This window comes from Rhinolophus sinicus, unplaced genomic scaffold (assembly GCF_036562045.2).
Source record: "Rhinolophus sinicus isolate RSC01 unplaced genomic scaffold, ASM3656204v1 Contig9, whole genome shotgun sequence".
Classification (NCBI taxonomy): Eukaryota; Metazoa; Chordata; class Mammalia; order Chiroptera; family Rhinolophidae; genus Rhinolophus; species Rhinolophus sinicus.
In genome coordinates this window covers 87,409-114,519 of record NW_027423808.1, presented here as the reverse complement: position 1 = coordinate 114,519, position 27,111 = coordinate 87,409, and the positions used below count along the sequence as shown (strand labels likewise).

The 27,111-nt window shown below is 39.1% G+C and overlaps 1 protein-coding gene across 1 annotated transcript; it reads left to right on the top strand.

The window, feature by feature from the left end:
- Positions 1-6,418: 6,418 nt before the first annotated feature.
- Positions 6,419-26,358, top strand: LOC141569852 (RNA-binding motif protein, Y chromosome-like; the record flags this gene model as incomplete). The annotated part of the gene is made up of 6 exons (XM_074324375.1): positions 6,419-6,532; positions 6,987-7,093; positions 9,816-10,029; positions 11,927-12,079; positions 20,091-20,237; positions 26,054-26,358. Coding segments are annotated over 6 exons (1,040 nt in total), but the record flags the coding sequence as incomplete, so codon positions are not given.
- Between the last annotated feature and the right edge of the window lie 753 nt (positions 26,359-27,111).

Sequence of the window (27,111 nt, the reverse complement as noted above, 5' to 3'; positions counted from 1 at the left end):
ATCCATAGCTGTCAATGATGTATTTAAGAGTCCTAGTATAATTTGTTTTGGTCAATTTCTCCATTTAGTTCTGTTAGTAGTTGCTTGGTGTATTTCTGTCCTCCCTGATTGGGGACATAATTATTGATGACTGTTATGTCTTCTTGTTGTACAGTCCCCTTCACCATTATGAAATGTCCATCTTTGTCTCTTGTTATCTTTTTTACCTTGAAGATTGTTTCATCTGATATCATTATGGCTACACCTGATTTTCTCTGGGCACCATTTGCTTGGAGTGTCAATTTCCACCCTTTCACTTTGAGTCTATGCTTGTCCTTGTAGCTGAGATGTCTCTTGGAGACAGCATATGGTTGGGTTTAGTTTTTTGATCCAATCTGCTACTCTGTGCCTTTTTATTGGTGAGTTCAGTCCATTTACATTTAGGGAGATTATTGATATGTGAGGATTTCCTGTCATTTTATCTTTAGTTTTCTGTTAAGGCTGTGTCTCCATTGTTTCTTTGCCTTTTTGTTGTTGTCTATTATTTCTGTGTGGTGGTATTCTATGATGTTTACCTCTTTTTCTTCTTTTATTTCAGTATATATTTCAGTTCTGGATTTTTTTTGAGTGGTTACCCTTAAGTTTATGTAAAAGAAAGTTTGATAATTAGAGTATTCCATTTTCTTCAGCATGCTTACTTTTTCCATTCCCATATTCCGGTTCAGGCCTTTACTCTCCCCCTGTTTGAGTTTTAGTTGCCACAAAGTGTCCCTGTTGATGGAGATCGAATAGCCTCCTTTAGTATTTCTTGTAGTGCAGGTCGTATATTACAAAATTCCCTCAGCTTCTGTATGTCAGTAAAGGTCTTTATTTCTCCTTCATATCTCAAGGATATCTTTGCTGGATATATTATTCTTGGCTCATGATTTCTCTCTTTCAATAGTTTGAATATTTGGTTCCACTCCCTCCTGGCTTGTAGAGTTTCTGCTGAAAAATCTGATGATAATCTAATGGGCTTTCCTTTGTAAGTTACCGTCTACTTTTCCCTGCTGCCTTGAGGATTCTTTCTTTGTTGTTGATTTTAGACAGCTTCTATACAATGTGCCTTGGAGAAGGCCTGTTGGCATTGAGGTAACTAGGTGCTCTATTTGCTTCTTGGATTCAAGGGTCCAGTTCTGTCCACAAATTTGGGAAGTTCTCATGGACAATTTGTTTGAATATATTTTCTGTTCCCTTTTCTCTTTCTTCTCCTACTGGTATGCCCATTATTCTTATATTGCTCTTTCTGATGGAGTCTGAAATTTCTTGTAGAGTTCATTCATTTCTTTTAAGTCTCAAGTCTCTTTCTTCTTCTATCTGTGTCATTTCCAGCTTTGTATCTTCGATGTCACTGATTCTTTCCTCCATGTGGTCAACTCTACTACCTTAGCTGGTTATTTCTTTCTTTGTTTCTTCTGTTGAGTTCTTAATCTCCAGAAATTCTATTTGGTTATTTTTTAAAATTTCAATCTCTTTCATAAAATGCTCATGCTGTTCTTTGATGGAGTTTCTGAGTTCATTTAACTGCCCATCTGTGTTTTCTTGTATCTCATTGAGTTTTTTCAGAACTGCAATCTTGAATTCTCTGTCATTAAAGTCACATATTTCTGTATCTTTAAGTGCCTTCTCTGGAGATTTTTCACTTTCTTTCTGACCTATCTTGTTGCCTTGTTTATTCATGGAGATTACTGGTTTACTATTTCTCTTCCTAAACATCTACAGGAGTGACTTGTGCAACAGGTTGACAGAAAGCGGTCTCTCTTTTGTTTGCCAGTACTTGTTGGTAGAATGTTTTATTATTTCTCCAACTGCAACTTATTTTTCTTCTCCCACACGGTAGTGCTATGTTTTCTCTGCACTATTCCAACTTCTCACACAATGAGGGTATTCCCTGGGAGGCGGAATTCTCCTCTGTTAATTGTTCATCTAGGTCACAGGGTGCAGTGTCCCGGTGGGTATGCGGAGAGCTTTTGATGTTCCAAAGCTCTTCCAGCTCCTGATTCAGAGCCCGTATGTTTCAGCAGTTCTGTTTACTCCTGCAGGGATCCGCCCAGATAGGTGGGGTCAGGGGCGGGGTTAGTTGTGAGAGGTAGCCCAGAGTAATTGCAGCGACCACCACCATAGTTGGTCCTGCTTCCACAGATCTCTCCCCTTTGCTGGAACTAGTTGGGCTGTCAATTTGTGTTTTTGGTCCACAGTTCTCAAAACAGCAAATTTTCTGTTGTTTTGATCTGACACTGCTACTGTTTCACTTCTAGCACCTGCAGGTGGGGGTGGGGCGAGCTCTGGGAGGGGAGGGAGGGGGCGGCTAGTCTCAGTGCCTAAGGCTCCGTTCTCTGTTTGGCAGTGGGGGCTTAAACCACCGTTTTCAGCCTTTTCCCTCAGTCTTTTCCCGAGGTCTCTTCCGTGAGCGTTGTGTTCAGCCGTGTTATATGCTGTCCCCTCAGCCCTATGGAGCCCTGGCGGAGCCCTAGATGTCCAAGCTCTTTCCTCTCCTGCAGCTGTGGTAGTCCCAGGAAGCAGTGAGCTCGGCACACTGAGCGAGGTCTTTGTCCTGTGCCCGCGCAGCTCTGTCTCTGCCCACTTCTCCCTTTCCTCCTCCCTCCACTCGCGCGAATCTTCCACCTATAGGTGATTTCAGTCAGTAGTGGGCCTCTTCATCTTGCCTGTCTGCTGTGCAGGGAGTCCTTTGTGGAGTTTTTATTGTTCGATTCTTTGTAAATTCCAGGGGAGCTTTACAGAGGCTCACCTCACTCCGTCATTTTCTAGAAGTAATTACGTTGTTTTGTAAACCTCAAACAAATTTAAAAAAAATGGGCAAAGGACCTGAGTAGATAGTTCTCCAAAGAAGACATATGAAAAGACACTCAAATTCACTAATCATTAGGGGAATGTATATCAAAAGTATAATGAGATACCAGCTCACACCCATTAGAATGGTTACTAGCAAAAAGAAACAAACATTATTTGTAATTCAGTCATCTGTTCACTGGACCTTGTGTTCTTTGTCTTGGCTATTGTAAGTAGTGCTGCAGTGTATATAGGGGTGCATATATTTTTTTGAGGTAGTGTTTTGGATGTCTTCAGATAAATACCCAGAAGTGGAACTGGAGAGTCATAAGGAAGTTCTGTATTTATCTTTTTTAATAACCTCCAAACCATTTTCCATAGTGGCTACACTTATTTGCAATCCCACCAACAGTGCATGAGGGTTCCCAATCTAAACAAAATAAATGAACAATCCAAACATAAACAGACTTATAGATACAGATGGTTGATGGAGGGAGGGGGGTTGGGGACCTGGGTGGAAAACGTGCAGGGATGAAGAACTACTAAGCAGTAGATACATATTAGTAACAAAGATGTAAAGTGCAGCTTAGAGATTACAGCACTAATGTTCCAAACACTATGTATAGTGCCAGGTGAGTACAAGACTATTCATGGGATCAGGACCCAAATTATATAAACATCTAACTGTGCTGAACACTTGATACTAAATTAAAATAATACTGAATGACAACTGCTACTGGAATAAGAAGTAAATAACTTAAAAAACAAAAACAGAAAATAATGAGGGTTGGTAAGGATGTGGAAAAATTGGAACTCTTGTGAACCTTTGAGAAGGTAAAAAGTGACAGCCGCTGTGATGAATAGTATGGAAATGCTGCAAAAATTATAAACATAATTACCCTAAGATCCATCAATTCCACTTCTGGTATATACCCAAAAGCATTGAGAGCAGGGTCATAAAGAGATAGTTCTAACCCTATATTCATAGCAGCTTTATTCACAATAGCTAAAATGGGGGAGCAGTCCAAGTATTCATTGACCAATGAATAGATAAACAGATGTGGTATGTACATGCAGTGGAATATTATTCAGCATTAAAAAGGAAGGGAATTCTGCAACATGCTACAAAATGCATAAACCCTGAGGACAATAAGACAGTCCACAAAAGACAAATACTATTTGATTCTTCTTTTATGAAGTACTTAGTCAACATCATTAAGACAGAGACTGTAATGATAGTGGTTGTTGTTGGGAGCACGATATTATGGAGAATTCTTGTGAATAAGCATAGAGTTTCAGTTTAATAAGATGGAAGCAAATAAGAGGCTGGATTGTTGGACAACAACATGAATGCATTTAAAACCACTGAAATGTACATGTCAAAGGGTTAAGATGATGTAAATTCATTTTATGTATATTGTGGCCGCAATGAAAAAGGGGAAAAGAAGATATACAATTTCTGAAGACCTAACATATAGCACGGTGACTTTGGTTAACAATGCTGTATTCTGTAGTATATGGTGATGGAAGGAGAACTGACACCAGGCAGTGAACACACAATGTGATATGCAGGTGATGTAATACACAATTGTACACTTAAAACCAATAATATTTTACTAGCCATTGTCACCCCAATAAAATTTATTCAGTTGGAGCAAAGGTAATTGAGATTTAGGGAATTATTTTTAACCTTTGAAACCACAATTCTTTGCATCAACCTAATAATTACAAAAGAAAATCTTCTAAGTGGGGAGAACTTAAGCAGTCTTTACATTTTAATTAAGTTTAAAAGGTTTATTGGGGTGACAATGGCTAGTGAAATACTTATTACTAGCCACTACCATTACACTGTCTGTCTTAATGATGTTGACTAAGTACTTCATAAAACTAGAACCAGATAGTATTTGTCTTTTGGGGATTGGCTTATTTGTCCTCTGTGCTTTGAGTTTATTGGGGTGACAATGGTTAGTAAAATTTCATGGGTTTCAGGTGTACTATTCTGTAATACATCATCTATATATCACATTGTGTGTTCACCACCCAGAATCAGCTCTTCTGTCACTATATATTTGATCCCTTTTACGCTCATCTATCACAACGCTCCCTCCCTCCCTTCTGGTAACCACTAAACTATTGTCTGTGTCTATGGGGTTTCGTTTCTTCATTTGTTTTTCTTTTTCCTTTGTTGTTTTCAGTTTTATATACCACATATCAATGAAATCATGTGGTTCTCGACATTTTTCTTAGCCTCCTTACATTGGTTAAGCTGTTATTCTCCACCGTCCATGTAGCTGGAGGTTCGACAGGGAAATGATGAGATAGGTCCTTAGGAAGACAATAGGAAAAAATGTAGGTTATTCATAATTTTAAAGAAAAAAATGCAAGTTAATGCCTGAGGAGAAAGCATCCATAGATATATTATGCGCTCTGAAAAGGTAGGCTGTGGTCACTCTCCTTTTATCTCAGGCTTTTTCAGTGTCTTCAGATTGAAGTAAATGATGTGCATATATCTAAGTGCATGAATGTGTCTATGCTGTCTGTGAGAGTTGGTATAGGTCTGTTTCCTGATAGTACCTTTGTTTTTCCTTCCCCTGACCACTGCCTTTTGGGCGAAGATATGGGAAGCTGGTGGAGTTCCCATTTTTTGTCCATGTTGCGGCTTGGGGTGGGGGAGTAAAATGCACCAGTGTTGGGTGTCAGTGCGAATAGGTGTAGAGAACCCTACAGTGGGCGAAGATGCTCATTTTGGTGAACTTTGAAAACAGTCATTTTTGCTCTTTAACTTAGTTTGTCTCATCATGTTGTAGTGGGTAGTTGTGAAGTACTTGTCAGAGAAGTACTTGTTGGGGCACCATTTTGTTTCAACGTGTGTTTTTAGTTTTTAACGTTTTTTTTTCCCCCTATGATTGCAGTGGTGATTGGAAAATATAGGCAACATGGTAAATCAGTATGATTAAAAGCTTACATTTCTCAGTCATCAAGTGACAAAGTGTTTATGTGCTTGGAGGAAGCATCAAATTTTAGCATGCAACGTAAATTATGTCACTTTAACAAATATTTGCTGAAGTCTGTCAACATAACCTCAGTTTAAATTAGCCTAATTAAAGGCTTTAAATCCTTTCTTGCTTTTATGATTTAGCATTTTAAGAGCCTTTGGAAAGAGAAAATTACGTTGTGTATTTAGAAGAGTGATACATAACCAAGATAAAAGGGAGTTGTGAGAAGAATGAAAATAATTTTAAAATATTTCATGTACATTATATGGAATATACGTTTTAACTGTTTGCTGTGTGGGATCCAGAAACACTTTTGTTTGTTTGTTTGTTTGTTTTTCTTTTAATAAATGAAGGCCTGCATTCTTCAGCTCAAAAGGATTATATTAGCCTTCCAATCTAATTTTTACAAGTAAATTTCTATCAGATATCTCTAAAAAAAAAAGGAATGTTTGTCTGTCAGGCCTGGGGTCATTTTGTTCATAAGTTAACAGTTTTAAATAATTTCAAAGAAGTTAGATTGAGTTTAAAACATGCTGCGTCATAAAATTTGATCCTTTGGCTTATAATTTATATATTGCTATGCATATGCATATCATTTTAAAAACTATTTACAGGAACAGGGTTGGAGAACTATCAACTTGGAAAGCTATTTATAGGAGGCCTCAATATCCAGACCAATGAAAAGGTTCTTGAAGCAGCGTTTGGGAAATTTGGACCCATGATGGAAGGTAACTCTAGAAACAATATGTGCATCTACTCAAAGTAAATGTACACTAAATACATAGTACTGATAGCTCAATATTTTCTGTTCCTGAAGCTTATATAAGCTCTTTTTGTATATTTCTGTTTCACATTGTGAAAGTACTCATTACAATGAGTTCAAAGTTCCACCAAATGGTCTGTTGCTACTGTGAAAGGGAAAGAAGCAGTATAGTAAAAATATTGTAGATGTAAGGATAAGGTAGTCTCCCGGTAGGATTTTCAGAATACTAATAATGATTTAAGATGTAAGGTTTAGTTTTTTAATAACTTGCCAAAGGTTGTTTCTATGCTATGTTCAGAAAATCAAATTTAATTAAATGGGGTCTTGTAAGAAACTGTAAAACGGTAGGACAATTTTGAAATTATGAAAAGTTGAACTTTGTGTAACATGTTAAATTGAAAAGTTTACACATATTACAGTTGTCTTGCTGAAGCATCGGGGAACAAACAATTCCAGAAGTTTTTCTTTTATTACATTTGAGAGCTCTGAAGATGCTAAGGCTGCTGCCAAGGCTATAAATGGAAAGGTAAACATCTTTTAATAATATTCTAGCTCTGTGCTTCAATTAATAGTACTTCTATAACCTTTTTATCCTTCTAATTTTTTAAGGTAGCGTAATGCCATAGAAGCCAAATTTATTTATCTATCACTCTTCTTTTTTGTCCCAAAAATACTGCACATTGTTTTGCAAGGAGACTGAAATGAACATCAGCTCTAGAAATATACTATAATTTTATATTTGCATTTCAGTGTAAATGTAAGTAGTCATTCAGCCTTCAAAGAGCTTGAATATTTAGAAGAAACCACAAACATATTTACAGCAGAAATAAGGTTTGTGTTTATAAAAAGCTTGTCCAATGCAGGGAAATACTGCTGTAGCATAAAAGCCTACAAAGACAAGTAGGGCAAGATTACTTCCCGTTGTTTGAGGAGGAACCTTGAAAAAAATGTCCATTGGTGCAGGATCTTTACCTTCATATATATGTTTAGTTCGTGAAGAAAAGAAATGAGCAAATCAATGAATGTGGGCATCATAATAAGTAACTGACCTTCCAGTCCCCTTGTTTGCTCTTCCCTCCTTAACATGTTTTCATCTCCTGTAACCAGAGTGATTTTTGTGAAATACATATATATCATCATTTATTTTACAGTAGAGGTGAAAGGTTTGTTATGACCTGATCTTTAATGTACTAAGTTCCTGGATCTTAAGATGTAGTGATTATGTGTCTCGTATAGCCTTTGAACTTTTCATTGATTCTATTAAATAAAAATTCTTGAACATTGCACTGAGAGTCACTCCATGCTATCTTGTTTTTGGCTTTATTTTTTCAAACTGATCCCAGTATGTCTCATGGTTACTTTATTCACTAAGCTATCCCCAGTATTTCATACTGTTATTTTAAGCCTGTTTTGGGCATCAAGGTTGACTCTTTCCTGTGTCAACCTCACAAATAAAAGCAGTCTCCTTCAAATGCTGAGCTTGCACATTTGCTCCATTTAAAAAATGTCTCTCCCCCATATTATACTGCAGATAATATCATTTTATATCCAATATAACATACATTAAGCTGTTCCTTGTTAAATCACATTTAGCATTTTTTTAAGTTCTTGCGTAGTGTGGAGTACGTGTGTTAACTGTCTTGTGTTCAGCTTGGTTTTTAATACATTTCAGGCACTCAGTACATATTGACCCTCATACTTTATGTTAATATTTTATATATTATGTAGTACATGAAAGTTGGATTTGGTTCATGATTTTTTGTTAGGTACAGTAGAGATAGATACATTTGTCTTGAGAAGAATAAGTGATGGTGATTCTTAGTTTTCCTCTTTTTTAAGCAGAATATGTAGTTTGAGTAGACATTCTCCCTACATTTGTTAACTCAACATTTTGTTTTCTATTTACTGTGTGCCAGGTGGAGATGTAGAAACTGAATAATGCTGGTGAATCAGACAAAGGGCCTGGTTTTTCCAGGCCTTGTATTCTAGGTAAATGGTGATATATATATATATATATATATATATATATATATATATATATATATATATATATATATATATATATATATATATATGTAAAAGTAAATAAATACAATTAATTTATCGTTTACAGTCAATGTTAAAATGAGGTGGTAGGGGATTTAGTTAGACCTTGTAGAGAGAGGGGGTAGTGTTTTTATTCTTAAAGATCAAGAGATGTTAGCTGAATCTTGATGGTTGGTAAGGAATCAGCCGTGCTTGAATACGGAAAATATTTGGACCCAGAAACAGCAAATGAGGCCCTAAGGTGAGACCTGGCTGTTATGACTGTTGCTGTTGGTTGGAGCCTATGTACCTGAAGACTTGGTGAAAGTAGGATTTAAGATTCCTTTACAAAAAGTATGACAAAACAATAAAAGTTTTTATATAGAACAATTTTTATGATCCGATGTTTTTGACCTCAATTAAAGATAAACTGAATGTCACATATAGACATTGGTATATTACAGAAATGTCCACTTGAAACAATTTACCAACCAATGTCACCGAAAGAAATTTAATTTTAAAAAAGATAAAATGTTGTGAATTTATTAGGAGATTAGACATTTAAGCATTAATGATAAATCAGAGCAGAAGTCCTATCTTTAATAACAATTTTTATTGAAGTAAATTGTTATTAAAGTAACACTTTTGAATAAAACAATTCAGTATGGCAAAATGTGAAAATTAGATCTACCATAAATACAGAGATGCGAAAGAGTGGGGCATTTTGTTTTAATTTTTAATGGCAAATACTAAAAATAATATGGAATGTTAACAACATAATAATTTTGAATGAATATCTAAACAATTTATTTTCTAAAATTATACAGATTTTAGATCCCGTTGGCACGCTAAACCATTTAAACAAATGGTGGAAGTACAAAGATGATGTGAGATGAACATTACAGAAAGTAAATGTATATATCTGCTCATAGTGTGTGAGAAGTATCAATCTTGTTTAACTACTAGAGGACATGTAATGTAATTTTTACAACCTTTCCATACACTTTTTTACTGGAAGGCAGTTATGAATTAATTGTCTCTCATGCTTAGCATGGTGAAAGACCCAAACTTTCAGAAGAAAATACTTGCTCTTTTGAAAAAAGCAAACAGAACATTGACCTCGATCTTGATTTTAGTTGGAAGCAATAAGTAGGTTTGTAAAAAATTGTTCATTTAAGTTAAAATTGACATAACGTTATTAATATCATACTCCATATTTTTAGTTTTTGGATGGTAAAGTGATTAAAGTGGAGGAAAACAACAAACCATCTTTTGTAAGTGATGGTAGACGGAGGCCACCACTTCCTTCTAGAAACAGAGACAGTCCAGAAATTCTGAGATCTGGAAGAAGTGAAGAAGAGAGATGGAGTCCTTCACATGGAGGACATATGGGTAATGTTTTAAAATATAAGGATGCAATAATAGGATTGAACAACAGTATATTTGAACGTATGGAAGTGTCTCAAACTTTGTATGCATACAAAGGGTGTATGATGAGGAATTAAATTTGACAATCTAAACGATTTCTAAGAGGAAATAATTCTTATACTTATAAAATGATTGAAATACTTAATGTGGAAAACCATCTGAATCACATTACAGTGAAATGACATAAATTTCAAACTAAATTGACCATATTTGAACATTGTTACTAATTTCTCTGTATTTATGTTGATCCTATGTTCAAATTTTCCACTTGGGGCCAAGAACTTCAATTGCATTGAATGTGGTGACTCATACATAATAAAGTATTACAGAACAGCTATTTTTTTCTTATATTCTGAAGATTACCTCATTGCATAATATAAATTTGGAGAATCTTGAAACTGCACAATAGAAATAAAGATCATACTCAGTATGCATAATTCAGGATTAAAAACTTCCCAATGGTTTGGTGGTTGCCAGAGGGTAAGGGTGTGGGGGTGGGGGGTGGGAGATGAGGGTAAGGGGGATCGAATATATGATGATGGAAGGAGAAATGACCCTGGGTGATGAACACACAATGGGTTTTATAGATGATGTAATACAGAATTGTACACCTGAAATCTATGTAATTTCACTAACAATTATCACCCCAATAAATTTAATAAAAAAAGAAAAAGAAAGAAAAAATAAAAAAAAATAAAACCTTCCTATTTTAGGATTGATTTTTAAATATGTGTTTTCTGTTAATACATGGGCAAACAAATCTCTGTCACTGATAGGGATTTTCTACCTGGGTCTGTTGTAATGAACTTTGCTTTTCAGGAAATATCTACAACTTGATTTAGATTCTTGAAGGTATCTTTGGGTCAGGAAAAGACTAAAATCCTGTGCTTGACAACATGCATGCCCCTTTCTTGGTTGTGGGTGTGGGAAGAAAATGAGTTATTGAAATTGATGTTTATGAACTATTTTCAGGGAAGTCTTTCTTTTAAAAAGAATGGCATGAAGGCACTTTTCATTTCATAATATCTGTGTATCAGACAAACCTATTTGTTTTAATGTGTTAACCAGTCTTACTAAATCAAACATTGATCTTTTGTTTTTGACAGATGTGTGATTTTTTTTTTTTTTTTTTTGAAATTTTCCAAACACTGCAATTCCTGTCTTTGTCCCACTTTATGATAGGTGTATTTTGTTTTCTTCACTATGATCTTGAGACAAATTTAGCAATACAGAATCTGAATTCTGCCATAAACACAGATATTCTTTTATTTTTTCTTACTGAGGAATTGTCACACACATATACTTTGAGTATACCAAAAGATTTTTCTAGTTAGAAAGGTAAAAGTTCAGTTTTCATTAATCCAGTATGAAAATCTTAAATACCAGTCAGGTTCAGCAGAGCATTGTCTTTTCACTGAGAATTAGGAGTATTTTGTAAGTGAAATATAAGTACTGTACTTTAACATCATCTTTAGGTAATACTTTTTTCTGATGCACATTTTGATTTTTAGTATTTTAAATTATGCCTGTGATGTTACATTTTCATCCTATATGGAAAAACACCATTTATGTCCTACATGTAAAAAGTGTACTTTTATGTTTAATTTCTCCAGATTTCTATACCCCACCAGTTCTTCCAAAATCTGTTTCTTCCACCAATGTGAAATGTTTCTTGAGTGTTTTTTGTTTGTTTGTTTTTACCTGGTTTTCTGAATGGACTTTTACAGTGAATCTTTGAATTGCACTGATGTCATATAAAAGGACAATTTTTATTAGTTTAGACTAGTATGAGTGCCTGAGACCACAGTGCTGTTTAGTGAATGAAATGTTACAAAGAATTACCAATATCTGACCATTTAAAGAATGCTGACTCTACTTAACTAGAAAATATGATTTTTAAACCCAGATGATGGTGGATATATTCTTAATCTCAACTTGAGTTCTTCCAAGGGACCCTATCCAGTGAAAAGGGGTCCATCATCAAGAAGTGGAAGTGCTCCTCCGAAAACCTCTGCCCGTTCTGGTGCAGGGTGGAGCAACAGTGGGGTGGGAAGACAAGGTAAGGCAAAAACAATCATTTTTATTAATGAAAATAAGCTATTATAAACTGAATGCTTAACTTTAAAATCAACAAGCAAAATGCAGGGTGGGAAGTGCATGGGAATATTCACTGATCAAAAGGTTATTGAGTCACGGTAAGAAAATAATGTTCAGCTTGTAGTTATGGATGCAATAGATAGTTAACACTACAGTGGGAAAAGTAGTTCCTTCTGAGTCCCTGTTTGATACAGGGTCCTTCCTAATTTTTAAAGTTTCTGTTAATAATCTTTGATTAGTAGACTTATTTTTCACATGGTTCAAAATGCAGCTTTTCGTGAAAGTGAGAGAATATTCTGATCAATGGTGTAGTTAGGCTATGATTTTTTACCAACTGGACAGAAAGATAAACAAAAACTAATACTTGCCATATTAATCTATTTTCCTTTCTTTGTTTGGATTATGATGGCACTTGACAGATTTTTTTTTAATGTAATGTTGATGGATACATTCTTAATCTCAATATGAGTTCTTGCCAATGATCCTTGCTAACGGTTCCCTGACCTAAACATTATTAAAAAGTTCAGTTAAAAGACCATAATAGTGTTTATGTGCAGGGTATCATTTTTGGTTGTGTGAAAACACTAAGAAATATATACAAATACACATGGGATACATTTTCTGATTTTAAGAATAATTTCATTGAGAAGAAAATAACAAGTAAGTAATGATGGCGTAACAGATAGAACATAAGTATTTTGTCATGTAGCTTGAAGGGAGATCATTGGGGCTAAGTGGTATTTTAAAATAAAATTAAGACTTGAAAAGCAAATCTAAGGATTCATACATCTTACATTGGGAGAAATTATAGAAGTGCATAAAGTTGTGAAATATATGGAGGACATAAATTAGTTCTGTGACTGCTTGGTGCAGAGATGTTTTAAACTCTAACAGAATGGTCTAACATAATAATCTGAAATTGTTTGAAAAATCACTTAAAGCAGCAAAGCAGGGAATGAAGTGTAGAATGAAATATAACAAGATATAATAAATTTGAAAGGGAGGCGTCCCATCTCAGATTGAACAGAGAAGCAAGCAAGAGGCTTTAGAAACAACTCTTAGTAATCCATATAACAACATATCTTCTATTTTACAGAAGTTTAAAAGACAACTTTAGCTCCCTTACCCTTTTAGATTTTCTCTTTGACACTTGATATTGTAAGAACGTGAAAAATCACTGAATTGGAAAACATATTATACTTCCTTACTAAGCGTTGTTTCTAAAACGTCTTGCTTCTCAGTTCAATCTGATTTCATTTATCATGCGGAAACCAAAGAAACAAATAAGTGAGCGAAACAGAAACAGACTCAGATACAGAGAAGTAACTGATGGTTGCCTGATGGCAGTGGGGTTGGGAGGCTTGCTGAAACAGTGAAGGGATTACAAAGTACAAATTGGAAGTCACAACATAATCGTGGGTTATAATTACAGTATGGGGATACAGTCAATAATACTGTATTAATATATGTACAGTGCCAGATGGGTATGATAATGATTCAGGGGATCAATTTGTAAGTTACAGAAATGTGTAACCACTGTGCTGTACACCTGAAACCAATATAAAACAATATGGAATGTCAACTGGAATTGAAAGCAAATTTAAAAGAAAATTACATTTCACATGCAGAAGATTGCTAATTCTAAGTAAGTACAGTATGGCTATCAACTTCAAAATACACAAGATTCCTATACATTCCTGTTAGTGTATGAGCTAGTGAACAAACACAAATAAGTGAAAGAATGATCTCTAGGAGCTGGGAGTAAAAATTAGCACATAAAGAGAATACTACTCATCAAAGAAAGTCATATTTTAAATGAGATACAGTGCTCTTAAAGTGATCCTTAAAATAGTATTGCGGATATGCAGTAGAACTCTACATTGTCATCGTTACAGAGTCTAAGCTTATACATTGAAATTTAGGAGCATTAGGTTAGAGTCAACCAGTTGGCGATAAATTGTAAAATATACATAAATAATTTGACATGAAGTAGCTCAATAAAAATTTTGATAAGCCCAAAGAGTATTATTGACAGTGTAATAATACATAGAAGTAGAAGGTAAGAAGATGGAGTATCCTGAGACCGGAAAAAAATAGCATGAAAAGACTCGTGTAAGTGGGAAATAAGATCTTGAAACTTATTTGTGATAATTTGTTGTCTGGGTGGGTCGAGTCTCAGAGTAAGGTGCGTGTGCCTGGGAGCTGGAAGAAGACATGTGGAGCCGAAGGCAAAGTAGACATATTTTATTTAGGCTTAATTAGGGGACACAATCAGTCCCGTCATGGATACAGCCAGCAGCTCTTGTTTTGTCTCAGCCGCACCCATAGTGAAAAATCCGGACACTTTTAAACCACACAGAGACAAAGGTGGCATGTAGCAAGTGTGCTTACATTAGAGTTCATCTGTAAGATTGATGATGCCAGCATTGTGTATCATCAGGTCACCTGGTCAGGGTTAGTAATGTATAGCATCGCCCTGGACCAGCATGTCGCCGGGTCAGGGCCAGCAGCTGGTCAGGGAGTGAGCCTGACAAAGGTTATTTTTCCTACACCTGATCCCTTCAAGGTTTCTCACCTGCCAGCTAGTTGCGTCTGCCTTGGGCCTTCACTGTAGATCTTTTTGTCAACAGGGCAGAGCCCTGTACCCAGACGATGCAACAGCGATACGAAGAATAGCAGAAGGCCACTAGGACACAAGCCCCTCTTTTCAACATTGCAAAATCTCATCTCAAAGAGGAGGAGAGCCAGGCCCACCATTCTTGTCGGGGGTCTCCTGTCTGGCACTGAGTGCCACTAATTTATTCTGTCAGGGCAGACAGTGCCTGGCGTACATTTGTCTTATTATCAGCAATATATAAACAATAATCAGCATGTACAATGGCACAGGTACCACCCTGGGCAGTAGTTAAAATGATGAAAGCCATCCGGTTTTGGAGGACTATCTTTTTCATGGTTCGACTTTCTCCATCAGGAAGTGCAGGGCCTGGTGGGTTTGGTTAAAAGCTTGGGCAGTGTGCTCAGCAAGTACAGTTATTTGTGTTTCCAGCATGATAGATCTAGCTTGTGGACTGCGAAAACCAAGGGATAAAACCATTTGGGTGTCCTCTTGGCAAGGCGATGTCTGGCTGTAAAGGGCTCCCAATTTTGTGTGTCGATTTTCTAGTGTGGGTCGCACACATGCTGGATGGTATGGCCATCCCCATGTACAACTCCCTATCTACTGGATAGGGATTTAGGGCCAGCCATAAAGCCACAGGCGTGCATCGGGATCAAAATTGGTTGGGTCCAACCCCTGTTACCCTTTTACCATATATGACCCTCGGGGACTTGGGTTGTGTTCTGACAGGGTTGCAGGTAACCAACCCGTGTCTCTGGTGTCAGTCTGTCATCCCCAAAACAGAGGGATGACCTGGGTAAGTTCTACATCTTTATTCGTGAGATACCTGACCTATCCTATACTGCATGACCCAGCCATGCCATGGTGTAATTTCTTTGCACCCTCATATGGGAGAGGACGTTTCCAGTCTACCTGTCAAGGGTTCAATCCTTGCAACCAAGTCCAGTTCTCTGCACTGACTGCAGAGATACACCATGGGAACCCCACCGTGGTGCTGGCTGGAAAATCTTGTAAATCCAACACTGCAGATGTTCGCCACTCTGGCATAGGTTTGGGCCCAGTCTACCATGGTATTCGCCTACAGGCATCTATGAGCTGAAAGAAACGGTAGACATTGGAAAGAACAATGGCCGATCCCTCCCATCTGGGAGGATACATGCTAGCTCTTTGTCCTGAGAGAGGAATGTTTCTGCTCCCAGCACCTTTCCCATGTTTGGAGCAGTGCTGGGAATCCCTTGTGTGATTTCAACACGTAAAGAATAGGGGACCCCATGACAGGTCACAGTGAGAGCACAACAGGCCCCGCATGATCGTCCCACTGCCGGGACCTGCATAGACCACAGTCATCTGTGGTGGGCACTTGGCCACAACCACTGGAGTCACTTGTCAATCGTATGTCACACCAGCTCCCCATGGGGCTAGCAGGCCCTACTAATGACAGTGGGGACTTTTGACCTGCCAGGGCCAAGTCTGTTGCAGTTGTTTTTGTGCTTTCAAGCGTGTGGGTGTTGGTAACAGGATGTTTTTATTTTTGCCATATCCTGGCTATAGTAGGGTCTCACTGGTAGTGACTTGTAGTTGCATGGGAGTGGCCATCCAATGTAACAAAACTCTACTGGTGAGGGCTCACCCTTTCTAGGCTTCTCGTGCAAATTCTCAAAATTTACATAGACAGGAGGCCCAGTCAGGCATCGTGAGAGGGTGTTACAACAACTGAAATCCTTGTTTCAATAGGCTGTTATAATGGTCAATTATGCCAGGTATCTTTGGATTGTATGGGGCATGCAACAGCCATTGTATTACATCCTGGCAGCCAATCGCTGCACTTTATATCCCATAACTTGAGTACTCCTATTGCTTTCAATGACCTGTGGGCGCCCATAGAGGGCATACAGCAATGCTAAAGTATGTCGCTAGTATGCAAACAGCCATGGCCAACCAATCAATAACCCTGTAGCAGTGTCTACAGCTGTGAACATGTAAGTGCCATTCTCGGCTTTGGACAGGGGTCCTAGGTAATCCACTTGTCAGAAAGTGAGGGGCACCCTCCCTTGCATGAGTTGTTGTGTCACCCTCCCTTGTGTTTGCTGTTTGGGACTGTCCTGGACACAAAAGAGACAGTTGTGGCAGGCACCAGCCATCTCCTGCCATTTCAAGGACAGCCTCCAGAATCTGTTCACCTCCCACATGGTTTTGTTTTTCCATTCTGCAACTTTCTATGCAGCCAGTGGGCTACATCAGTGGCAGGGGACCGTTCTAACCACCGGATCTGTGCTAAGGCATCTGCATCATAATTACCTGGGGCGTTAAAGGGCAGTGATCTGTAACGTGCATCAGGGTCACCTCTTTTTTCTGCCCTAGATCCCAGAAGTCTTGCCAGATGTCTTGAGTCCACAGTGGATGGTGTCCTATCTACCATTTTTGGTGCTTCCAAATGAGGAGCCACAACATCAGGTGCCAAAACACCCCTGAGCTGTATGTATAAATTACCAGTAGACCAGGTTCATGGCTGATGATGATCTAAATAGCCCTTAGCTCAGCCCACATACTACTCTTACCCACCCCAGCATCAAACCAAATGGTGTCTATTTTGGACTGCACACCAAAAGACGTCCAAATGGCCCCAGTTTCCCGACGAGCCATCAGTATATGGGGCAACTTCAGGTACTGTGTGGCTGTCTTTGTCTGTAAGTTGAGGGTTCTAAATTCCCTCACTAGCTAGATCACCAGGCGTGGCCTAAGCTACAAGATGCATAGGCCATAGGACCTGCTGTAATTGTGCTCAAAGGGCTTGAACTGAGGGTACTACATTGCTCTAAGTAGGCACACCACTTGGCATGGCTGGTGGGTGTGCCACCCCGGTTTTGGGTCTCTGGGTCCCCAATAACCATGTCGTTTCTGAGATGACTTCTGTAGCCACCAAAGCTGTGTACACAGTAGCCATTTGTTTCCATCAGGGAGTAGCAGACTTCCGCTCCTTTACACAGTTGGGAGCAGAACCGCACTGGAAAGCAAGATGCTCCTGCTGTTGCCAGAGGCCCCAAACCTACCCTTCATGGGTTACATGAACATGGAGTTCAAACGGGCAACCTGGATCTACTATTTGTAGTACCTGTGTCTGTTGACTTGCCCATTAGCGGCAACATATGTCTGTGGTATAGCTTCTGCCCAATCCCATGAGGCATCCTTCTACACCATGGCACATAAGGGCCTTGCCATCTGTGCTAAATGGGTTAAACACCCACTAATACCCCAACAGATCCAACTACGTTTGTAGTTCGGAGACCTTGGTCGGTCGGAGAAATACCTGTATTTTACAATAACAACTTCTGGTATACCCTTTGCCTTACCGACCACACAACACCCAAAAACTTGACATGTAAGCCAGGAGCCTTGAACTTTCCCTTGTTCACCCAGCCACATGACTTCAAGAGGCAGAGAAGAGAGGGAGCGGCTTGTTCTAAATCTGAAAGAGAATCAGATGTTAGTAATATATGATCAGCATATTGAAGCAGAGCCACCGAGGATGGCTTTTTCCACTGTGCCAAATATTGGCCTCAAGCCTATGGCCAATAGTAGGACTATGTAAATATCACTGTTGGATGGCTTCAGAGGTCCATTGATGACCGTCCCAAGTGATGGCAAACTGTTCTTGACTCTCAGGTTCAATGTCAATAGAGAAGATCTCCAGATCCACTACATAGCAATATGTTTCCAAGCGTATAGTGAAGCGGTCCATAAAATCAGGAACTGAAGGCACCAGCTCGCCATGGGGCTAGCAGGTGCCTAACATGCAGAGGTGGTGTCACCTTATTTAATTTCCTGTAGTCTGTATTCGTTCATCAAGTCCCACCCGGTTTCTTTACTGCCATACCAGGGAGTTAAAGGGACTATGCATTGGTCTCAATAATATGTACTTTCTCCAGCTCTAAAATTGTACGGCCAATCCTCATACCACACCTGGCAATGGATACTGTCACACTGTAACCACGTGATTGAGCCTCAGTAATACACGAGGGGGGTAGTGAGCATGTCCGTATCACCATTTTCATTACATGTATTCAGAGGCAGAACACTCCGACCAAAGTCTACAACCTGAGCTCATGCAGCTTATCTACCCTTAAGTATATTCCAGGATGGGGGAGACATACACCGTGTAGGTACAGGTGGGAAGACTTCCTATACCCAGTGATAAGCAAATGACTTTCACCTTCAAAGTCTTCCCCCCATAGCGATCAATGTAGATTGCTGGTCCAGGAAAAAGTTCAGCGTTCCCACAGATAAGGCTGCAGTTTGCACCGGTGTCAACCTCATGCCAAACCCTCTGTATATTAGAAGGGGATCAATGTATGGACAGTTCTAGGTGAGGCCTCTGATCCCCGCTCATTCTCTGTGACCGGGTACCTTGCCATGCCCCCATACCAGTCCAGCTGGAGGGAGATAGCCTCCTGTGGTAGCATGAACTCCCAGAGGGACATGCATCACACTTTCTCAGACTTCTCCTTGGGGTTTTGCCAGAATTGCTGTTCTTGTCATAACTGTTCCCTTAGTTTGAACAAGACCACATCGGGTTTTCACTCTACTTTTTTCTTGATCAAATTCCGCTGCTAAGAGACCTTTTCACATGTGCATGTGCATCACCCTCTGGGACCATCTGGTTTGCCCTCACTTACTTCTATTTTGGACATCTTGTCTTAACCTCTAAGACCTTGCGTCCTAATTTTGCCTGCTGCCATCCCTCCACATCTCCCAGGGTAGCTATGGGGTTGTGGCTTTAAGATTCTGCCGTCCCGTAAAGGGTTCAAGGAAAGCAACCCAGGACCCAAAGACATTTGCAGGAGTAGTACCCAAAATCGATTTCTCATGTTCATCATAAAATACTCATCATCTGTCCCATGTGTGTTAGAGAAAAACAGGATGTCTCATACCGATTTCACCTATGCTTTGCACAAGTTTAGTATATAGTGCCATTTGTTCACAGTCTGAGGCAGCTTTCCTACATTTCCCCACACTGTGTACACCACAGCAGTGAGCCACCCACTAAGGATTGGTTGCCCTGGCCTTGAACTAGCTTGTAACAATTTGTAGCCATTGCTGTAGAGATGGGTGCACCATCACGGAGGCTAGCTTTTCCATTTTACCTGGGGAACAGAGAATACTGTCTGCTCCTTTGTCCCACAAGCACAGCCACCAACCTCGAGTGGCTCACAGTGGCGTTGCAACCACAGTTTTATCAACTCTCACAACTCCGTGGGAGTATAAGGAGTATAATTTGTGAACTCAGTCACTGCTGTGTTGCCAGCATCAATGCCTCCGGGGCCCAATGTTTGTTCATGTTTTACCTCTTGTTGTACAGTGGGCCAAATGCAGGGGTGTGGGACATCTTCAGCCTTCCCAGCATCCTCTGTTGGGAACTCCAGAATGGTGTCTACTTCACCCCGCCCCACTGAGGAGTTCCTCCTTGAGCTGATGGAGTCAGGCCTCCAGCAGTTCCTCCAGAGATGTAGGTCCCACACTCTGGCCACTTCAGCAAGCTCTTCCTCTTCAATGCATGTCCACACAGCACATGGAGGCACATCCAGCCCACACAGCTGGCAGCACCTCTGGTTTCTTCTAGCAACTGCTCAGATAAAATCTGCAAGGCTTTTTCTGTGCTGGCCTGAGAACCATCGACATCTTCCCACCCCTCCAAGGAGGCCCAGCTCCTCAGAGTATCGGCCACCAGGTACCAAAAACCATGTGAAAGCACATGTTCTGCCCAGGGACACAGAGATGTCTTACCTGACCTAGATCCTACTCACTTCACTAGGTGTCCTGGTGGGTTGAGTCTCAGGAGTAATGTGTGTGCACCTCGGGGAGTGGAAGAAGATACGTGGAGCCGAAGGCAAAGTAGATATACTTTATTCAGGCTTAGGGGGAATACTCAGTCCGTTCACTGGATACAGGCAGCAGCCTTTTCATGTCTCTGCCACCAACCTCATGAAACAGCTAGACAACTTTATACCATACAGAGACAAAGTTGACGTAGAGCAAAGGTGCTGACATAAGAGTATATCTTTCAAATGGACGGTCCCTACACTTTGTTCCTTTATGTCGGACCAGCAGGTCACTGGGTGAGGGCTAGCATTGCTACTATGTCTCAGACCAGCACATCCTGGGGGAGAGCCAGCCACTGGTTGGGGAGAGAGCCTCACCAAGGCTCTTTTCCCTTCACTTGGATTAATATTGTGGTCTCTCAGGAGAAATTGGGAGAGTGGTAATAGTACAAGACTTGGGTATTAAAAAGACTAATTAGTTGTAATGGAACCATTATAAGGAGTAGTACATTAAGTAGGAAGAGTGAAGTCAAGGCAGAGACTTTTAAATAATTGAGGCAAGAGATGGATGAAGTAAGACAATGAAAATTGAAAAGGAGAAATGCTTACAGATGACATATGTAAGAATTGAATATGTGAAAGTAGTTGTCAAAATTATATTTCACTCAGATTTTTGAGTTTTTGCTTATTGAAGGTAATGTAAAGATTATGCAAAATGTATAGAGGGAGGAGAGATGTCTCAGAGGATAAAACCATTATTCAAGATTAACACTTTAAAGGGCAGACAAAATGAGCATAAATGGAATCTTAGACTAATTATTGAAGATCAATTTGGAAAGAGGAAATAACACGATGTTTTTAATGTTTTATTTTTCTTTGAAATGTTATGCTCAATTCTGAGATACTTATGCAATTTTAAATTGCAGGACCAGTATTGTAAGGGAGAAAAACATACGCAGGTCCTCCATGCCAAGAGCCAGTCTCTTCCAGGAGAAAATAGTGTATGACACCGAGGGATGGTGGTTATTCTACTAAAGATAGGTAAAGGACAATAAAATATGTGAACCGTTATATCATAGTTGATATATTTTGTTCAGGTGAAATTCATCTACCATAAAATTAAACATTTTAGGAGTGAACGATTCAATAACATTCACAGTGTTTTGCAGTCACAACCTCTGTCTGGTTACAAAATATTTTTATTACACCCAAGTAAAATGATCTGACATTTAAGCAATCACTCCCAATTTATTCCCCTGCTCCAGGCACTAGCAAGCACTTATATGTGTTCTGTCTATATCAACATTCCTATTCTGGATGAATCATACTATTGGAATCAAACAATAGGTGACCTTTTTTTAACTGGCTTTTTTCATTAGCATGAATGTTTTTGAGGATCATCAGTGTTGTAGCATGAATCAGTACATCACATCCTGAAGACTGATTAAATAAATAATCCATTGTAGGTGTCGTTAATTAACCAAATTTGTTCATCCATTTCCATCATACTGCTGTTGTGAATATTCATGTACAAGCATTTGGGTATAGAATTCCCAAGTATCCTATTATTTGGTTATGTACTGAGGAAATGGCATTCCTGGTCATATTGTAACTCTGTTTACTTTTTAAGGAACCACCCATCTTTCCCATAGCACCTGCACCATTTGACATCTCTATCATCAGTGTATGTAGGATTCCAATTTTTGTACATCTTCATCAACACTAGATACTTTCCTTTTTCTGTTTTCTTTGCTTCTTTAATTAAACTTTATTGGGGTGAAAATGTTTAGTAAAATTTCATAGATGTCAAGGGTACAATTCTGCAATACATCCCTACACACCACACTGCGTATTCACTACCCAGAGTGAGGAGAAATTTCATTTATAAACAAATTATATAGCCAACTTATGAGTACAGTAGTATCTAATATTGGTTTTTGATTTTCATTTCTCTAATGACTAACTATATTGAACATGTTTTCACGTGCCCGTTGGCGGTATGTCTTCTTTGGAGAAAAGTGTATTGAGGTCCTTTGTTCTTTTAAAATACTTTGTATTTTCATCGTCACAGCTTTTAATATATTCTACTGTATATCAGCAGGTGCATTTTAAGATATTTGCTACTTTATTTGTTTAAGTTATGCATGTAAAGATAATCACAGTTCCAAGACTACAAGGATTACATTGTAAAACCACAACCTAGAGGCTACTGTGATTATAGCCATTCACATCCTCAGGATGAACATTCCTCTAGGAGACATAGGTACTATTAATTTTTCTCTTTCTTATCAAACTGCACTTCTCAATTTGGACATTGATTCATACTCTGTGTTGCTTTTTTTTTTAATGTTGTGATCCTGATGACTGTGGTGGGGTCATGATATAGATTATTCTGAACATACACGGAGATGCTCTTACAGAGGTTCATGTGGGAGTCATGGTAAGTGTCCAGATCTGACTTTTAAATCATACAGTTAGACTTAACAGGCCAGTGTTGTTTTATTTTACTTCTAATTCCATGAAGGGAAAACACTACTATGGACTTTTGATTAGGTTGAAGGTCTTGGAATCATTATCTTAATAATGCTTTTAACAAATAGAATGCTTTTTAGGGTAAATTGTTAGTCTCATCTTTTTTTCCTCATTAAATAAAACTTATTTTAACATTTTAAAGTAACAGGTGTTTAGCAGTATGAAGCAAAGGAACAATATTAAAGTCAGAATCTCAGCCCAATTTCAGAAACTGTGAATAGGACATTTATTTTAAAAAATTGACTTAGGCTACAGATATTACTCTTATACTTTCTTTTAAAGGAACATGAGATTCTTTGACTAATGCAACATCATTGTTACCTTCTGAGCACAGGAAAATGAAGGCCCATTACCCAGATATTTAGTTAGCATTTTATAGTGTCATGGTGTAATGATACCAGAATATTTTGTAATGTAGTTTACGTTTTGTTCTTTGATCGTTAACTTTACAGGAACCTCTCAGGGAATACCACCAGCACGAAGGCCCCTTCTGACTTATGATGGAAGTGGTTGTTATGATGAGTATAACACATGAGAAGGATATGGTGGATGGCATGAAAAATACTCAAGCAGCTGAAGTGCTACATCTCTAAGTGGTCATGATTGTGGTGGCAGGAACGATGGTTTTCACCATCTCTTAATAGGGTGTACTCTGTTCCTCATGAATCATATAGTAGCTCAAGTTACAGGGTTTCCAGAGGAGTTTGTGGGTGAAGCCAACCTGAAAGATCAGGCAGAAACAGATACTGAAAAATACTGTTATGTACTAAATTTTCTGTGAGAAGAGATAATTTAAATGCCATGTTTCTGTCAGTTGAGTACTACAAAAGAAAAAAAAAAAAGGGTTTGTTTCGGTAGATGTGTGTATTATTGTTCCATCCATGAATTTTTGGATAACATGAAAAAGTGGAATTTCTCAAAGTAATTTCATAATTGTTCATTTTAATTGAGATATAATACTTTAAACAGTTTAAATTTCATGTGTCTATTGCTATAATTTGCAGAGTCAACTTTTCACAAAACACTATTTTATGTCTGACTTTACTCCTGACTAAAACAACCATAAAGCAATGTGGAGGTGACTTGCTCTTTTCCTGTAAAATTTCCCTTTCTATCTTTGAACATAAAAAGGCATACAAAATTAAGCAGCCCCTGTTACATTACCATCAGAAAATTGTGCCTGTTTGCAGCTTGAAGGGCTAAATAAATCATATATTCCTCTTTGAAAAATTAAATGAATAAAATAAAAGGTTTGAACATTCTCCAACAATGCTGCAAAACAATTTTTGCCTCATAAGTGTGAAATTGTGTGTGTGTTTATATCCCTTAAAGTAATGGTATACGTGAAGATAAAAAATGAACATATGGAATGATATAAAATTTTTAAGGAATATAAAATGAAGCATCTATTTGCTTATCCATTCTACAGCAGCAGATGGCCCAAGTGTCAATAATGGTAAGTTAATCCATTTTCTCTAGTAAAACAAAACTGATTCAGTTAGTCTGATGACGACCCTTTACATCATAAACTAATAGTGAATATCAACTATACTAGTAAAATAAAACTGAGCCAGTTAACTTCCCTGAGTATGTATCTTAATGAAATGAAAGTAAGTGTGCTTAAGTTGTGTGTGTGTGTTTCTGTGTGTGTGTGTGTGTGTGTGTGTGTGTGTGTGTGTATGTGTACATATATATGTATGTATGTACTGGGGGTTCCAGAAAATGTATTCACATTACTCGTATTCATTTTTATTACCGGTATATATTGAGTATTACAAATTTAACACAGGTTTTCCTTTCTTAAAATGTGTATATAATTTTTGACACTCTTTGTATTGTGTGTATGTGTGTGTGTTGTGTGCATTGTTTTTAAGGAAGCACTCATCAACTTTACCTTGGAATATGAAAATCAGTGCAAATCCAAAGGTTTAATACTGTATGCTCTTACAAATATATAAGGATCTGCCAGTCTTAGGATATTTATCAGTAAATGTAGGCAAAGATCGTTAATAAGAATACTTTAAAAAACTCATGTATTCTTGGAAGTTTGAGTTTATAAAGTTTTATTAAGTCTGTCAAACTGAGTTTGCAAATTAGCATGTATCTTTGAGGATTCTTAAAAGTATTCCTTTAAAGGAACAGTGCAAGTGAAGTTTAGCTTGTGGAACATTAAGGGGGTAAAAACGTTACAATCTTCCATATAAGACTGAAGCATCAAATGGATATCATAACGTTCTTTATCCACTCATATGTGGCTGGTCATTTGGGTTGCTTCCATATCTTGATATTGTAAGGGAACACACGAACATACACTGTCGGTGGAATCGCAAACTGATGCAGCCAATGTGGAACACAGTTTGGAGTTTTCTTAGAAAACCGAAATGAGAATTTCCTTATGACTCAGCAATTCCACTTCTAGGCATAATCTGAAGAAATTGAAATGACTAATTAAACAGATACATGTTCATCACAACACTATTTTCAATACCCAAGCGAAGCAGAGCAAAGGCCAATAGATAAATGTTAGTTAAAGCTCCTGCTATGCATTACACATGCGCAAGACTGGCGTGCGTCCCTGGTTACTGGATCATCTGTCACTGCCTGCTCCCTGACAATCCCTAGTCTTCACTTCACTTGTGTGAAGTGCACTGCTTAAGCAGGAAAGGCACTGCTTAGGTCTGTGGATGATCTCTCCTGTGTCCATGTTGTCTGAGGAGTGTGATGGTCCCTTAAAGCTGTATCCACACACAACTCCTCAAGAAACCTGTGTGCAGAAGGGGCTTCCTGGTTGTGTTTGGAGCTCTGCCAGACTCACAGCTTGAAAAGTCTGTATATGTGTGTGGGGAAGCAGGCTGTGTGGAAGCATCAGCCCACCACATCCACTATGACCCACCGGTCACCACCTCCTGTTCATCAACAAAATTTGAACCATGTCCTCTACAAGTAACACTGCCTCCTGATGCCACTCCAGGGCCTCTCCTTCCTGCTCTGCCTCCACACCGAGGATGGAGGCCTCTGCCACCCTCCCACCTGCTGAGGCAGGCAGGGTCTCCAGGAGTCCCACTGCCCGGGAGACCCTCGGCTCCAGCTGCTGCCCCTTCAAGGCACAATCCCAGAGCTAAATCACCTGAGGATGCCTCATCACTGGACCCGCCCAGACCCAGACTCACTCGCCATGGGGCCCACACTGAGAAGTGCAGTGGAGAAGATGCAGAAGGCAGTAGCACATGTGTCACGTTGAAGGGACATTTGTCACCTGCAATCCTAGGACCGTAGAGCTCAGCTTCTAGGTTTGGCTGCCGGTCTCCGATAGGAAGGGCACATGCGGAATGTGGCCGCCCACCCTGCACTAAATCAGCTGGAAGGATGCCAGAGCCATGCTCAGTCAGCTGACCCCGTCTCCACCAATGAGAAAGAGGACCTGGTGATACCAGATCCTGGCCCTTCCTGTCTAAGGCCCACCTAGCCACCTTGTCCCATCCGACCAGCTTCGTGGCCAGGCTACTTCCTCACCACCCTTCCCAAAGTGCAGTCCCTCCCTCTACAAGGATCAGTCTGTAGAAAGTCTACTGAAGCTGGCAACTGGTGTTTTCCTGGACATGGGTGCCAGCTGCTGGGACCATGAGCGCTAGGCAGGGCTTCTTACTACAAAATCACATTTTTGTTGCACTTGTACAGCTGATCCACAGGGAGCTCTCAGGAAATAGCCCTGGGAATAGGACCTGGCCAGCGCAGTATATCCCTGGAATAGACATATCTGAGAACACAAATGCAGACACTGCCATGGACACTACACGTGCGGAGCTGTGGCCTTAATATTTGCATAGTTGACCTCCTGTACTCGGGATATAAGCCCTTCATTAACAGCTCGTTATGTCGGATTGTTTCTCTCTCCCCTTCTCTCTCCCACCATCCCTTCCTTCCTCCCTGCCTAACTGCCTACCGCCTTCCCTCTTCCACTGTCTCTCCTTCTTACCCTCTTTCTATCCTTATGTCCTTCTCTTTTGATTCCCTGTCTTTTTGTCTCTC